We start from the raw sequence: 15,624 nt of genomic DNA, 5'->3' as shown, positions 1-15,624 counted from the left end.
TTTGCCCCCTCCGTTGCCCTGCCACTCCCCACTCTTCTGCTGTTTTGCCGCCTCCCCCAGTTCCTCTGTTGCCCTGCCCCTCCCCACTCTTCTATTGGTTTGCCCCCAGCCCCAGTTCCTCTGTTGCCCTGCCCCCTCCCCACTCTCCTGCTGTTTTGCCCCCTCCCCACTCTTCTGTTGTTTTGCCCCCTCTGTTGCCCTGCCCCCTCCCCACTCTCCTGTTTTTTTGCCGCCTCCCCCAGTTCCTCTGTTGCCCTCCCCCCTCCCCACTCTTCTGTTGTTTTGCCCCCTCCCCAGTTACTTTGTTGCCCTGACCCTCCCCACTCTTCTGCTGTTTTGCCTCCTCCCCAAGTTCCTCTGCTGCCCTGCCCCCTCCCTACACTTCTGCTGTTTTGCCCCCTCCCCCAGTTACTCTGTTGCCCTGCCCCCTCCCACTGTCCTGTTGTTTTGCCCCCTCCCCCAGGTCCTTTGTTGCCCTGCCCCTCCCCCAGTTCCTTTGTTGCCCTGCCCCCTCCCCACTCTTCTGCTGTGTTGCCCCCTCCTTCAGTTCTTTGCTGCCCTGCCCCTCCAGACTCATTCCTTTTTGTCTCTCCAAATCTCACTGTTGCTCCTCTCCCCCCCACCTTTTTAGGTCTCGCCTGACCCAGCGCATGCGCTGGTCTGGCGAGACATTTTGTGAGGGCTCCAAAAAGTGCTACCAGGCCAGCCTAGAGCTACAGTGCATGTGTGCGCGCGCGTCACGCTTTACCGCGATTACTTTCACTTTCACGGCCGCTTTGATGTTCTCCGTGAGGCTTCAATAGATTGCAGCAGTTAAAACAAGCATTGGCATAGCCAATAGGTCTTGCTTTTGGGACCTTATAAATGTTTAGTTATGCAACTGTTGCATGGCTAAACACTTATAAGGTCCCAAAGGCGAGACCTATTGGCTATGCCAATGCTTGTTACTTTTTATTTCTATTCTTATTTTATGTGAGGGCGCCTGGCTGCTGCGGACTGCTTTCAGGCCAGTTGCGCCTTTGTTTTCACAATCCTGCAGTTCAATTTTGTGATTGAATTTACCTTTTTGGAACAGTAAATGCTGAGGGACGCCGTTGATGGAAGATCCTAGCTGTTAGTTCTGGATGTAGCTCACTCGTGGGAGTCACTCCCTGTCCCGCTGTGGGCATCCAGCCACGTGTGACTCCTCTTGGAGGTCTTCGGCCCTCAGTGAGGCTGCTTGCTCTAGGACATGGGTACTCACAAACATTTTCCCAGGGGCAAAGTTTGGTCTATGGTGTGCCCGAGGGCCGCACTGATGCCAGCGGTGGGTGTACAGTGGGTGTAGGGGAAGCAAAGCATGTATATCTAGTGGCTGACTTTACAAATGAAGGTGTTCCTAAAGTTAAGGGCCTAGCTACTTCCTTTCCCTAACTGCAATTAACCTTTCAATAAGTGCTTGCTGTATATTTAACATTTTTTTCCATGTTAATGCTGAGTTGAGTAAACAGCAGCCCAGAGCTGCTGCTGCCCCGGGGGCCGCATGTAAAGGTCAGGAGGGCCGTATGCGGCCCCCGGGCCGTACTTTGAGTATCACTGCTCTAGGCGGAGGCTTCTAGAAAGAGTGGAGCTGGTGCACTCTCTCCTCATTGGTTGGAGTTGGGTCTTTTATAATGAGGTCATTGTGCTAGTAAAGTGGTATGGTTGTAAGCTGTTTCTAATGAAATTCCTTGGTACTACAGCTTCTGTGGGTGGGACTCCCACCGCGATGGCGAGGAAAGGTTCAGACATGTGAATCTATGAAAGATCTAGTGCAGGAGAAGTGTATTTTTCCTTGTGTATGTTTTTATTTAAATTATTTAGTTATGTTTTTCAATAAAAACAGCAAACCTGTGCTGGTGACCCTGCCCACTTCCCCTAATCCAGAGCCCCATCCCCAGTCCTCAACCACATAGAGGCCGGAGTAAGTGCTGGCCCTTGCATTCAAGGAACTACCTACTCAGGGGCCATGGACGTCATTTAATGGTCACCAGGGGTCGCAGCTGTGACCTATTGCTTGCACCGTGCGACCCCTGGCCTCAGAGGTAACATACTCAGTGCCAGGAGCATGGGGCAGCTCTTCCTTATGGACATTGGTTGGGGCTCCAATCTCTTTTTTTGGTCAATTGTTTTATTACACTAATAGTGAATAACAATACATTAATCATTATTATTGTAATTGAAAATGGAGAAGAAAAGGCTTTTAAATGTATGTTGTGCGCATGCGAGCAGGTGAGAGTGTGCTTTTGCGAGAGAGAACGTATGTATGTGTAAGCATCTATGTGAGAGTGAACGTAAAAGTCAAATGGCCTGTGATAGATATCACTTCCACTGCCCCTGGCCTTTTGATGAATTGATGTCCATGTCAGCGGCAAAATGTGAAAATTGTCTCCCACCACTGATTTTTGTTTCACGTCACCTGCCCTTGGCTGCGTCTAAGAAAGGACAGTGTGACTATATATGACTGACCGCACTCAGCAGCTGTCACACCCACTAGACTGCTTGTGTGCTGCTGGTTACTAGGGCTGCTCCCCCCTCTTGCAGAAGCAGTGCTGTGAAGGTTTTGATCCATTGCTCGCGGAGGAACGCGCTGACTAATACATAACACTGCGGAGAAGAGTTTTCATAAAAGTTTATGCACGAGTAATAAATCTGTACAAAAGGAGAACTTCTAGGCTGCATTGTGTGTCTGCTCGCATGGAAGGCTCCCGCCCATTGGACGACGCTGAGCACGTGCTGTGAGCTTGCAGTGCACCATGGGAATGTGCTGACTCCATAGAGAGAGGGCAGCCGAGCTGCAAGGATACACGTGTTCCCACAGCCCGCATCAGCGTCCAGAGAAATTCTCCCAAGATCACGCGTACCTCTGCCGCGCGGCCCCTGTGCTAGGAGTTACCAGCCCAGACACTGAGACACACCTGTGGCAGAATGAAAAGACCTCCGAAGAGGAAAGTCCTGTGAGATGCGTTATAGAGCGACTCCATGTGCTTCGGTAACAAATAACGAGGCCCTCCAGCGAGATCTGAAATGTGGCATCGTCGCATGGGCGCCCGCCTGGATGTTCACAAACTTGCTAACACCAGAAGCGTCTGTCCAAGTCGGAAGCCACAAATTCACGCTGTGTTTGTGAGTCCCAAGGCAGGGGCTACTTTGTAATGGCCCCTGAAAAATTCAGTCCTCATCAGAAACAGGCTGTTTCTAGGTGGTCGTGAGCACAACATCTGACTCACACGAAGCCCGGCTTTATAGAAGAGCGACGACAGTTTGGGCAGCCCCGGGTCCCGTTGGTCTGAAGGCACCTGTAGGAAGAAAGGTCCAGGATGTTACTGTGCATTTTCCCAGAAACCAAAGTGGCACAGATCACAGCCTCTGTACACAGGAGGATGCCACTGAGAATCGGTGCCCACATTAACAGTGACTGCGTGTGAGTCGCACTCGGTGACAGTGCGGTGCGCAACAATGGAGGTCAACAGCCGAACAGAGCCATAATGTGCGAAAGAAAGTGTGAACAGCATTGAAGGAAAACAATCAGAGTACCCGGGAATGCAAGGTGCAACAGAGCAGTGTGGAAGATCGGGCGGCTGCAATGCTTTCATTGGGAGTTGGAGGTTTGAGGGTGGGTGGGAAGAGCATGCCATGAAGTCCAGTTAAGACCTATGGAGGCAGCAAAGGAGTTGTAAAGTGTGTTGGAGGGAGGTTACTTCTTTTGAGGCAGATGTCAAAAGAACTAAACATTAAATTGAGGTTGGGAGATATGTCATTGAGGCGGCCACAGATCCTTACTTGAGGTGGAAGATGTGTGAGCAGGGCAGGGCCTGCAGCTGGCTGTTCTTCTCTCCGATGGACTCTCCGCACATGCCACAGTATAGCTCCATCTCCTCCACACACTCATGGAAGCGCACCACGTGGGTCCGGAGCTCCCGCTGCTGCTCCTTGGCACGGTAGATGGTCTCACTCAGGCAGTGAACCTTCAACATGGAGAGCTGAGGAGATGGCAAAAGCAGGAGAGAAGATCAAGGGGACCACATAGACGGAAAGGAAGGGACACACAAGAGAACAAAAACATCCTGTACATGAAGGAAGGGAAAGAGCATGCGTAAGAGGAGACTTAAAGAAAGGAAAGAAGGACCAAAGATACAGATAGGGGCAGACAGAGGTGGATACATGGTATAGGAAAGTGCCCCTTTTTGCATGGTTACCCCCCCACCACCACTTTTTGCCTGATACCTGATGCACTTTGACTGAGTTTGCATTGAGTCCCTTCCAATCAGGTTCCCAGTGCCTGAATTATTTCCCAAAACTGTACCTTTGTTTCCAGAATTGGCACACCTCTGGCTCACATGTAAGACCCTTGTAAAAGGTACCAGTGGTACCAAGGGCCATGTAATCAGAGAGGGTCTCTAAGGGCTGCAGCATGTATTGTGCCACCCTCAGAGGCCCCTCACCTAACACATACACACTGACATTGCAGGCTGCGTGTTTGGTGCAGATAAAACTTCAGAGTCGACATGGCACACACCCCTGTATGCCATGCCCACCAACCACTGCCTCTGGCATAAGTAAGTAACCCCTCCAGCAAGCTTCATAGCCCAAAGGCTGGGTGCACCATATCTCAAGCGAGGGCACAACTGCGGGAAGAAAGTGCCCCTACAGTGTCTGTGCCATTCACAGACGTTGTAAGTGCAGTGGAACCATATCGAGGACATGGGCTGGGAGTCTGTCATCACAAACTCCACAGCTCCATGATGGCTTTACTGAATGCTAAGGAGTTTGGTATCAAACTTCTCAGCATAATAAGCCCACACTGATGCCAGTGTTGGATATATTATGAAATGCACTCTGTGGGCATCTTAGAGATGACCCCTGAAAAACAACCAACTCCCTCGTGTCCAGCTGACGGGTCTGCACCAGCCTGCCACACACACATATGTTTCTAACCCCCTGTGATGGAAGCCTTTGTGCTCTCGTGCGCCAGGGACAAAGCCTGCTTGGGGTGGAGATGCTTCACACCTACCCCCAAGCAGGAACAGCATTCAGGGCGGTGAGCCTCAAAGGCTTCCAGCCCTTTGATATGCAGACAGGGCCTCTCCGGCTAGTGGAGAGGCCCACCCCTTGACCAATCCCCACTTATGGCAGCAAGGTCGGTGGAGAAATTCGTAGTCAGGAGAGGTGTGTCCCCTCTCAGGCTAAGGTGCCCTAGACCGAGGTGACCCCCTCCTTCAATAATCCTCCATCTTGAATAGAGCGATTCGACCCAATCAGGTTAGGGGGATGCCCCCTCCCCAAGGGTGTAGTTACCCTAAAGGCAAGTAACCCATTGGCTACCATCTGCCATTACCTGTAACACCCCTAATTCAGTATTTAGGGGCACCCCAGAACCTTGATTCTCAGATTCCTGTGACCCAAGAAGGAAAAGGATGAAGAAGACATCAAGCCTGGAAGAGGACTACTGATTTGTCCCCAGCCCTTCCAGCCTGACTCCTGCTCAAAGACCCTGCAAAAAAGACAACACTTGTCCCACAGTCAGTAACTTCCAAGAACCCCAGGAAGACTGACACTTCAGCCAAGCCCAGATCTCCCCAGGACAGTGGCCGTGTCCAAAAAGAAGCCACACCAAGGAGCCTAGATCAAGGCGGATCTGCGAACCCTTACCACTCTGCACCTAATGCCCATGGCCCGAGCTCGAGTTGCTCGCCTGTCCTGTGAAGTCTCCCCAGTGATCCTGATCTTGTCTCCACTGGTGGCTGACCTCTCCTGGACCCCACGAAGTCGCCTGCAGCCTCTACACGAAGGGTCCCCCTGAACACAACCAGCTCCGACCAAGAAGGTCCGACATGAAAAGTTACCCTTGCATCCTCAGCCCTCTGGCCTTGGGGAGCTCAAGTGATTGTGCCTCAACCTCCCAATGCCCTCCAACTTACCTGCAAAGCTGGTGGTCCGCTTCTGCCAGCCTCCTGGTCCGAGCCTGCAGCCTCTTTGTGCGACCGAGATTCCTCACGGAAACGCATTGGGCACCCAACTCGGATTTTTCTCCCAGCACCCGGCTGCCTCTATTCCGCTGGTGGTGTAGCTTTGGGGCTGCCTTGTGTCATGCCCTGTGCTGATCTTAACCCCCGGGGCTGAGGCCCTGAAACCACAGGTACTTAACTGCAAACCGTGCCTCTTCGAGGTGCCCCTAGACTTCATTGATGTGCATTTGGCCCAGTGACCTCTGAACCAGGCTGCCCCAGTGCCGCTGGAGATGCAGTACCTACGTGAAACTGAACCTTGCCCACAGTTGGTAAAAACGGCCGAAGAAGGGTATTGTAAGTCGAGTACTTACCTGCTAATGGTTAACACTGTTTTCCTCCCATAGGATTGCATTGCCTTTACAAACCTATTGTATACAAAAGTCTATCTATAGCTACTGTAAAGTTTTACTGTTCTAAATCGGTTCTACAAAAGCATTCTATTACTGTAAAGCATATCTCCTGCCTTGCAAAACAATTTACACTGCATTTTTTAAAGTATTACTGCTTTGAAAACTGTTCCTTACCTGCAACTGACTATTTCCTGGTTCTAGAAGTTAAATAACCAAATAATAACTTTTTATACAAAACAAATTGGTTTGGATTAAGTGTGTGACATCATTTCTGTCCTGAGTGTGTACAATAAATGCTTAACGCTACCCTCTGATAAGCCTGACTGTTCGACCACACTCCCACTGTTAGAATCCAGATTCCCTGGTTGGCACAGGTAGGGACTTATACCAAGCAGGGGACCTTTCCTCCAGTCAGGGTAAGGGGTTACACTCTATCAATAACCCCTGCTCACCCTCTAGGTAGCTTAGCGCGAGCAGACAAGGCGTTATCTCAGGCGTAATGGTTAAGCATTTGTGATCACATACAACAACTCAATGACTCTCCCACAAATGGACTCCATACTGAGGTATCAAAAATAGACTTCTTTATGTAAGCAGACTAAACACAAGACCCAATGACGTGTAAAACGGGCCCACAATACTATTTGTTCAAAGCGTTCTTGGTTACAGTTCAGTTCAGGAGGTCTGAGCGCTTCGTGCGCGTTGGCCGGTTCGCGTGGCGGTAAGAGGCTTGCGAGCGGGGCTCACAAGCGTTGGCAGACGCTCCGGGTGACACGTGCACCTTGCGGTGCGAAGGGGGCACATTACCTTTAGTCTTTGTAGAAGTTCGGCAGGGACAGCGCGGTGAGTCCTCAGCGCGCATGTACGGCGCGACGTCCTTTCAATCGCGGTGCGAGCTACGGCTCGAAGGGGGCCTTAGTCACGGTGCTCGGGGGGGACGGTGCAGACGTACGGTATGCTGGCTCTTTGTTGCGGCGTTCGAGCCGGACCTTTGAGGACGGCGCCTTTGTTCTCAGTGCGATGCGAAGCAGGCAGTACGCTCCGGTGGGGAGCCACGTACCAACCACTCTATGAGCCACAGCCTGCCCTCAGCAAGGGTAGGGGGGCACGCAAAGTGGCACGATGCAGAGAGGCAATTCGAGTGTCACGAAGTCCTTCCTTTGCGTTGCGAGCTACGGCTCGGGGGCCTTAGTCACGGTGCTCGGGCCGGGCAGGGGGCACAGGTTTGCCAAAGTACGCGCCGAGTTGGGAGGCGCACACTTCTCTCGGCGTCAGCTTCACGGGGAGAACGGCGGTTCTCAGAGGAGGTGAAGTCCACTGGTCCTGGGACTTCGTTCAGGGGGCAAGCTCAGCACAAGCCCTTGGAGACCTTAAACAGCACAAGTTGAAGCAAAGTTTCTCAGCAATCTTTCTCCTCTCCTTCAGCAGCAAGGCAACCACTACAGGCCAATCCCTCAGGTCAGGGACAGTACTCCTCCTACAGCTTGCCCGGTTCCTTCTCCTCAGGCAGAGGTTCATCTTGTAGCAGGATCTGATTTCTTAGGAGCAGGGCTCCTTCATTTATACCACATTTTTTTTGTTCTCCCAGGCCAGGGGGTCCCTTGCCTAGTTCAGTCCAGTTCTGGAGCACTTTGTTTACGAGATGCAGGCTTCTTCATTCAGGGTGCAGGGCAGAGTCATCAGACGCTCCACAGGGGGCGGAGCCGGCATTGTGGTGGCAGAGCACAGTCCTATTCAGAGCCCAGGTCCGCTCCTCCCACGCATCTACCTGTTAATCGTCCTATTCTCCGCCAGGCTACCTAGCCCTGCCCATCTGGGTTTCCCCAGCCCTGTCACTCACGCAAGCCAGACAGCAGATACACATCGCGCAGAGGCGGGCTGAAATGGTTAGGCAAGCAAAGGCCAGCTTTCTAAAAGCGGCATTTGCAAACGCGGAATATTAAAATAAACCTTACTAAAAGGTGTACCTTATTATTCTGAGTTCAGGCATACTAAACTCGATCTTCTACCATGTTCCCTGGGCCTGTTAGGATCATAGGATGTAACAATCTTAACAGCCCATTCTGGCCTATGAGAACAGGGTAGCCTTACAATAGTGAAAAACGAAAATGGCTGTAATTCACTATTAGGACATGCCACACACATCAGGGCTTGTCCTACCTTATGCTTACAATTCACCCTTCCCTGGGGCCTACCATAGGGGTGACTAATATGAAGTTAAGGGAAGGTTTTAGGGACTGGCAAGTGTGTGCACTTGCCCAGTCAGCATGTCAGTACCAGACTGCACGCAGGTTCTGCAATGGCAGACCCTAGAGACATTTTACCAGGCCGCTTCTGTGGGTGGCACAACCAGTGCTGCGAGCCCACCAGCGGTATTGAATATGCTACTTACCAGTATGCATCTGTTCTTGGCATGTAGGTCTGCTGACATTCATATCTGTGCATAGATCGCCGCCTAGTGTTGGGTCTGGATGATTGCACATTGCTGTCCTGGAAGAGTCTTCGAAGTATCACGAGATAGGTGACTCCTCCCCTGGACCACAGTGCACATGGGCATCCTCTCCATCCTTAGATTGTTTTTCGCCATTGTGGCAGTGATGGAGTAGATACAGTAAGTGATGACGATGCTATACAGTAATTCTGAGTGCTGCAGCCGCTACAGGCGCCGGGGAGGAGGGTGGGCGATATGAATGTCAGCAGCCCTACATGCCAAGAACAGATGCATACTGGTAAGTAGCATATTCAGTTCGAGGCATGTGGGCTGCTGACTTCATATCTGTGCATAGAATACATAGCAGTACCTCCATTAGCGGCGGCTACCCGTGCCAGCTGCAGCAGTCTGAAAAAGAGTTTTGAGAACAGCCTGTCCTACAGCTGCCTGCTGTTTTGAGTGTACATCTACACAGTAGTGTTTGGTAAATGTATGTATAGTGGACCATGTGGCTGCTCTACATATGTCCTGTAGAGGAATGTTTCCTAGGAAAGCCATGGACGCCCCTAACTTTCGTGTTGAGTGGGCTCGTGGGGGAATCGTTAATGTGCGTTTAGCTTTTTGATAGCAAATTTGAATACATTTAACGATCCATCTGGCTATCCCTGCTTTGGAAATGGCGTTGCCCTTGTGTTGTGGAGAAAAGGCAACGAAAAGTTGGTTTGTTTTCCTAAAGTCCTTAGTTCTGTCTTTATAGTACAAGAGGGCCCTTTTTACATCTAGTGTATGGAGCATTCTCTCTGCGACATTCTGTGGATTTTGAAAGAAAACAGGCAGTTCAATAGTTTGATTCATGTGGAACTGCGATATCACTTTGGGCATGAATTTGGGGTTGGTACGTAGTACAACCCTGTTTGCGTGAACCTGTATGAATGGCTCTTGAATGGTTAGTGCCTGGAGTTCACTAACTCTTCTTAACGAAGTGATTGGCACTAGGAAGGCTACTTTCCAGGTGAGGAATTGAATCTCACATGAATGGAGAGGTTCAAAGGGTGGACCCATTAATCTGGTGAGGACCAAATTGAGGTTCCATACAGGTGCCGGTGGGTGTCTTGGGGGGATTACTCGTTTGAGTCCCTCCAAGAAGGCTTTGATGGCAGGCACTCTGAATAAAGAGAGGTGCTGCCTGTTTTGGAGATAGGCTGCTATCGCGGTTAAATGGATACGTATTGAGTTGTATGCCAGATTGCATCGGTATAGGTGTAGGAGGTAACAGATGATGTTTTGAATGGATGCGTCCAGCGGGTTAATGTCATTGTTGTTGCAATAAATGACAAACCTCTTCCATTTAGCCACATAGCAAGCTCTGGTAGTGGGTCTCCTGGCCTCTTTGATGATCTCCATACAGTCAGGTGGCAGGTTTAGGTAGCCAAACTCTAAGACTTCAGGAGCCAGAGTGCCAGGTTCAGCTGTTGCGGATCTGGGTGCTGAATTTCGCCATGGTTCTGTGTTAGAAGTGTGGGTTTGATCCCCAGCCTTTGATGCGGCACCACGGAAAGTTCTAGAAAGGTGGTGTACCATGGCTGGCGTGCCCATGTGGGAGCAACTAGGATGAGTGTCAGTGAGTGTTGTCGCAGTTTGCGTGCCACCAGCGGTATTAATGACGCTGGGGGAAAAGCGTACGCAAATTTGCCGGACCAGTTCATCCATATCGCATTGCCCTGTGACTGTGGATGTGGGAACCTGGCGGCAAAGCTTTGGCATTTTGCGTTTTCGCTTGTGGCGAATAGGTCTATCTCTGGATGACCCCACTGTTGGAAGTACGGTTGGAGAACTGACGGATGTAGCTCCCACTCGTGCATCTGGTGGCTGTGTCTGCTGAGCAGATCCGCCATCTGGTTGTCCTTGCCGGGGAGGTGTTCCGCCATGAGGAATATGTTCCTCTGAATGGCCCACTTCCACATGCTCTGAGCCAGATGAGACAACTGTGGAGAGTGTGTTCCTCACTGCTTCTGTATGTAGTACATGGCAGTCATATTGTCCGTCCGGAGCAACACGACCTTGTTGCACAAGTGTACTTTGAATGCCTTCATGGCTAGGAAGATTGCCATCAGTTCCAGAACGTTGATGTGCATCTTCTTTTGTTGCGTTGTCCATAGTCCCTGCACTGTGTAAGTGAGTACATGAGCTCCCCAACCCTGGAGAGAGGCGTCCGCTGTCAGTATTATTTGTGGAACAGGCTCTTGGAACTGTCGGCCCTTGCAAAGGTTTTGTGGATTCCACCAATGCAGAGAGTTGTATGCCAGACCGCTCACCAACACTAGGTCTTTTAATTGCCCGTGAGCCTGATTCCATTGACGTGCCAAGCACTCCTGAAGCGGGCGCATATGTAGTCTCGCGTGCGGGACTATGAAAATGCAGGAGGCCATCATGCCTATCAACTGCATGAACACTCGCGCAGGAAGGGAGTGTTGAGGTTTGAACTTTGAGATCAGCAGTTGCATGCTGTTGATCCTCACTAAAGTTGGCTGAGCTGTGGCTGCCAGAGTGTTTATGGTCGCGCCCAGGTACTGTCGTACGTGTGCGGGTTGGAGATGTGATTTTGGGTAATTTAGTGAGAATCCCAGACTGTGAAGAAGGTGAATGGTGAGGGACATGTGGCTGGCACATTGCTGGGCTGACTTTGCCTGAACAAGCCAGTCGTCCAGGTAAGGGAAGACGTGAATGTGTTGTCTCCGTAGATGTGCAGCCACTGTTGCTAGACACTTGGTAAAGACCCTGGGTGCTGTTGTTACTCCGAAAGGGAGAACTTTGAATTGATAGTGATGTCCCTGAATAGTGAACCTGAGATATTTCCTGTGTGATGGGTGTATGGGTATGTGGAAATACGCATCTTTTAGGTCCAGTGTGGCTAGGAAGTCTCCCTGACTGAGTAGCGGGAGAACCTGTTGTAGGGTGAGCATATGGAAATGCTCTGAGAGAATGTATTGGTTGAGGGGTCTCAGGTCTAGTATAGGTCTGAGTGACCCGTCCTTTTTTGGGACTAAGAAGTACAGAGAGTACACCCCCGTCCCCTACTGGTTGACGGGCACGACCTGTATTGCACCTTTTTGCAGCATACTTGGCACTTCCTGCTGCAATAATGCCAAGTGCTCTACGGACATAGGACAGTGCTTTGGCGGTATGTTGGGTGGAGTGGACGTTAATTCGAGACAGTAACCATGCTGGATAATGTCCCTGACCCACCTGTCTGTGGTGATGGTTTTCCACGCTGACAGGAACCGTTGGAGTCTCCCCCCGACAGGTGTTATGTGGTCGGGGGGAAGGGAGAGGGCGTCACTGTTTGTTTTTGGGGGAGGACCTGGTGTTGCCGTAACCACGTCCTCTGCCCTTGGTGCTGGAGCCACGATATCCACCTCTATTGGTTTTATCATAGGTACTTTGTGTGCCCCCTTTAGTGTACTGCTGCTGTGACCCCTGACCTCTAGCTGCTCCTCTATTCCCGGGGCGACGAAAGGAGCCACTACGAAACTGCTGCGTCTGCAGAGCCCCCATTGATTTCGCAGTGTCAGTGTCTTTTTTAATTTTCTCGAGGGTAGTGTCAACTTCAGGGCCAAATAAATAGTCTGGGTTGACCGGTTGATTTAAGATATTGTTCTGAATCTCCGGCTTGAAGCCTGAGATTCTCAACCATGCATGCCGTCTCAACATGACGCTTGTGTTGATTGCCCTTGCCGCTGTGTCGGCTGCATCCAGTGCGCACTTGATGGATGCATTGGTAAGGAGTTGTCCCTCTCTGATGAGGAGCTCCGCAGCCTCTTTATATTCATCTGGCAAATGTTGGAGTAGTGATTCAAGTGTGTCGTAGTGGGACCTATCATAACGGGCCAGGAGTGCCTGCGTGTTGGCAATGCGCCAGATGTTTGCTGCTTGCGCCGCAATCCGTTTGCCTGATGTCTCCAGTACTTTGGACTCCTTGTCTGGGGGAGGAGCATCACCTGTTGTTTGTGAGTGGGCTCTTTTGCGAGCATTAGCAACCACCATGGAGTCTAAAGGTAACTGACCCCTAATGTACATAGGGTCTCCGGGTGCAGGCTTGTATTTTTTTTCAATCCTGGGGTTTAGCACCCGTGCCCTGGTTGTTTCTTTAAAAATGTCTTTTGCAGGTTTGAGAACTCCTTTTAACATGGGCAGAGTTTTGACAGTTCTTTCGGAAGAGGCGAAAGTGTCCACCAAGAAGTCGTCTTCGACAGTGTCAGAATGGAGTTCTACTCCATGATTGGCAGCAGCCCGTTCTATGAGGGCATTAAAGGCAGCAGTGTCCTCTGTGGGAGATGTCTTTATGTTATAAAGCTGCGGGTCATGGGTATCTGGTGCGGTACCCTGGTCTGTGGGGTCATCCCATGCCTGATCTGGGTCTTGCAGGTGATCATAAGGATCGACATCCCCAGGGTAGGTGGTATCATCCCCTACATAATCCTCTACTGCGTCTGCCTCTGAAGGCGTAGGAGAGAAGGACGGTGGATCCTGATGGAAGGGTTGAAAGTGTTCTTGAAGCACTGGCTCTGACCCTGCCGTCAATTTGTGTTTGAGAGGAATTTTGTAGTCCAATCCCCTCTCTGGCGTGATTTTCCGCTTGCGGAGCATCAGCCTACCAGTGTTGGTGTCGATAAATTGTGGCTGTAAAGGCTCGAAATCTGTTTGTCCAGTGGATGTGGACTGTGTCTGGCGGACACGTGTCCGAATCTCGAACAGTTTCGGCGCCGTGGGCGGCGGCAACCCAAACGTGATGGTGGTCGGCGCCGAGGGTGCTTTCGAAGCCTTGTGCGTGTCGGGACCCGACGTAGAGTGGAGGGCTGCCCGTTCTCTGATGCATTGCAACAATGCCGAGACCTGCTGCACAGTGAACGCAGATGGGTCTTTGGAGCCGGTCTGCACCTTGGAGGTAGGCGTTGAAGCGGCACCCGACTTCTTTGCAGCCATGGGGTCATCGATCCGAAGGGAGGTATCGACGCTCGTTGGAGTCGATGACTTGGCAGGCGCCGGCGTCTTCGACGTCGACGCAGACGGGGTGGCCACCTTGACTTTGGTGGTTGTGGCCGATGTCTTCGGCGCCAGAGGCCGAGGCGCCTTGTGGGGACCGAGGGCCTTCTTCTTTGTCTCGGCACCCGCATCCGCTGCGGTGAGCTCGGCACCGAAATCCGTTTTTGCGCGGTCGGAGCCGAGGACCTTTGCTGGCGTCGAAGGAGTGGAGGGCTTCGAGGCCTTCGAGCCGATCACAACCAGTTTCACTTTCGGTTTTGATGGAACTGGTGCGATGGATGGTTTCGGTTTCACTGAAGGGAATCCAGTCGTCTTCGATAATTATGGCTCTTGCGAAATGTTCGAGGCCGGGCCGAAAGGCGGGGCCGGAGAACCGTGAGATTGATCTTGGGTAAGGCCCGAAGGCGATCCCTCGACCTGAGCCTCATGACGACGTGTGTTTTTGGCCTCCGTATCGACGGGTGGGCCTAGCTCCTCGCTGGAGCTATCTTCCTCGGCCCCAAAGGCCTCATTGTAGTCTCCTACCTCTTCTACGACTTCTTCTCTCTGAAAGATCACCTCATCGTCGTCTTCCGATCGGGAGTCGTGTTCGGAAGCGGGGCTGGAGTCTACGTTTTCCACGCTCTCGGCGTCCTCGTCTTCGGTGCTAAAGATGTTGGCCGGGGCAGGCGCCGATTGCTGCGCCTCCAATCTCGCCGCCCGTAGATTCCGGAGAGTCTTCTTCGAGCGGAATAGGGCACAGGCCATACATTTCGACTCATCGTGATCCGGTGAGAGACATTTGTTGCATACCGGGTGGACGTCGATGTGTGGGTATTTCGCGTGGCATAAAGGACACCGTTTGAATGGAGTCCTTGATTCAATCGTCGATCGAAGTTCGATGTTCGGACCAAGCGGATCCGAAAAGCTGGAAGAAGGTGCTAAAGCACTAAAGAAACCAGTCGATACCGAACGGGAACAGTACCGACGATAACTAAAGGCCTTTTGGCCTTAAACTGAATTTTCCTAACTTGAGCTAAGATAAGCACATCCGAACCCAATGGCGGAAAAAAACAATCTAAGGATGGAGAGGATGTCCATGCGCACTGTGGTCCAGGGGAGGAGTCCCCTATCTCGTGATACTTCGAAGACTCTTCCAGGACAACAATGTGCAATCATCCGGACCCAACACTAGGCGGCGATCTATGCACAGATATGAATTCAGCAGCCCACATGCCTCGAACTTGTATTTACATGCCCTGGCACTCCTGGTGCACTTTACTGGGGTCTGATAGTAAACCAAATAAGCCAATCAAGGAATCCAACCAACATATAAATTTTACATAGGGAGCACTTGCACTGTGGCACTGGTTGGCAGTGGCACAGTGCTCTGAGCGGCCAACACCATAAAAACACATGAGGCACAGCGACAAAATGTGGGAGGGAGACTCATGCCAAGGTGCCAGGTCTAACACCCACAAATAGAGCTTTTAAGTATAATGTACTTGAGCCTCTGTAAGCCTCTGGGGATCCCCTCAACTCTGTCCACACTATATCTTCCTTTGGTATAGTATATACAGAGCCAGCTTACAACAGACAGTGTGGAGGAAAAAAGCAGCAGATACAGAAGCAGAGGAAACAGAAAGAATGAAAGGAGGCAGAAGTAAGAAAAAGCAAGACAAGCATAGCGAAGAACAAGTCAATGAGAAGTATAAGCAGGAGTGGAGTAGGATGAAGAAAGCGCACGAGAGATGCAAGGGTCGATCAGGACAGTTGAAGATGCGAGGAGTAG

At 51.3% G+C, this 15,624-nt stretch overlaps 1 protein-coding gene across 1 annotated transcript in view; it reads right to left on the bottom strand.

The window, feature by feature from the left end:
• Nucleotides 1-1,852: 1,852 nt before the first annotated feature.
• The window catches only part of RAPSN (receptor associated protein of the synapse), a 189,337-nt gene continuing 175,565 nt past the window's right edge, over nucleotides 1,853-15,624 (bottom strand). The window contains exons 7-8 of the mRNA XM_085646540.1: nucleotides 3,802-4,001; nucleotides 1,853-3,317 (exon numbers count right to left, since the gene is read on the bottom strand). Of these exons, the coding sequence (XP_085502666.1) occupies nucleotides 3,245-3,317; nucleotides 3,802-4,001 (273 nt within the window). The 3' untranslated portion in view covers nucleotides 1,853-3,244. The remainder of the gene's footprint in view (nucleotides 3,318-3,801; nucleotides 4,002-15,624) is intronic.

The sequence above is a fragment of the Triturus cristatus genome, chromosome 3_1 (assembly GCF_964204655.1).
Source record: "Triturus cristatus chromosome 3_1, aTriCri1.1, whole genome shotgun sequence".
NCBI classification, from domain to species: Eukaryota; Metazoa; Chordata; class Amphibia; order Caudata; family Salamandridae; genus Triturus; species Triturus cristatus.
This window is presented reverse-complemented; position numbering and strand designations above follow the sequence as displayed.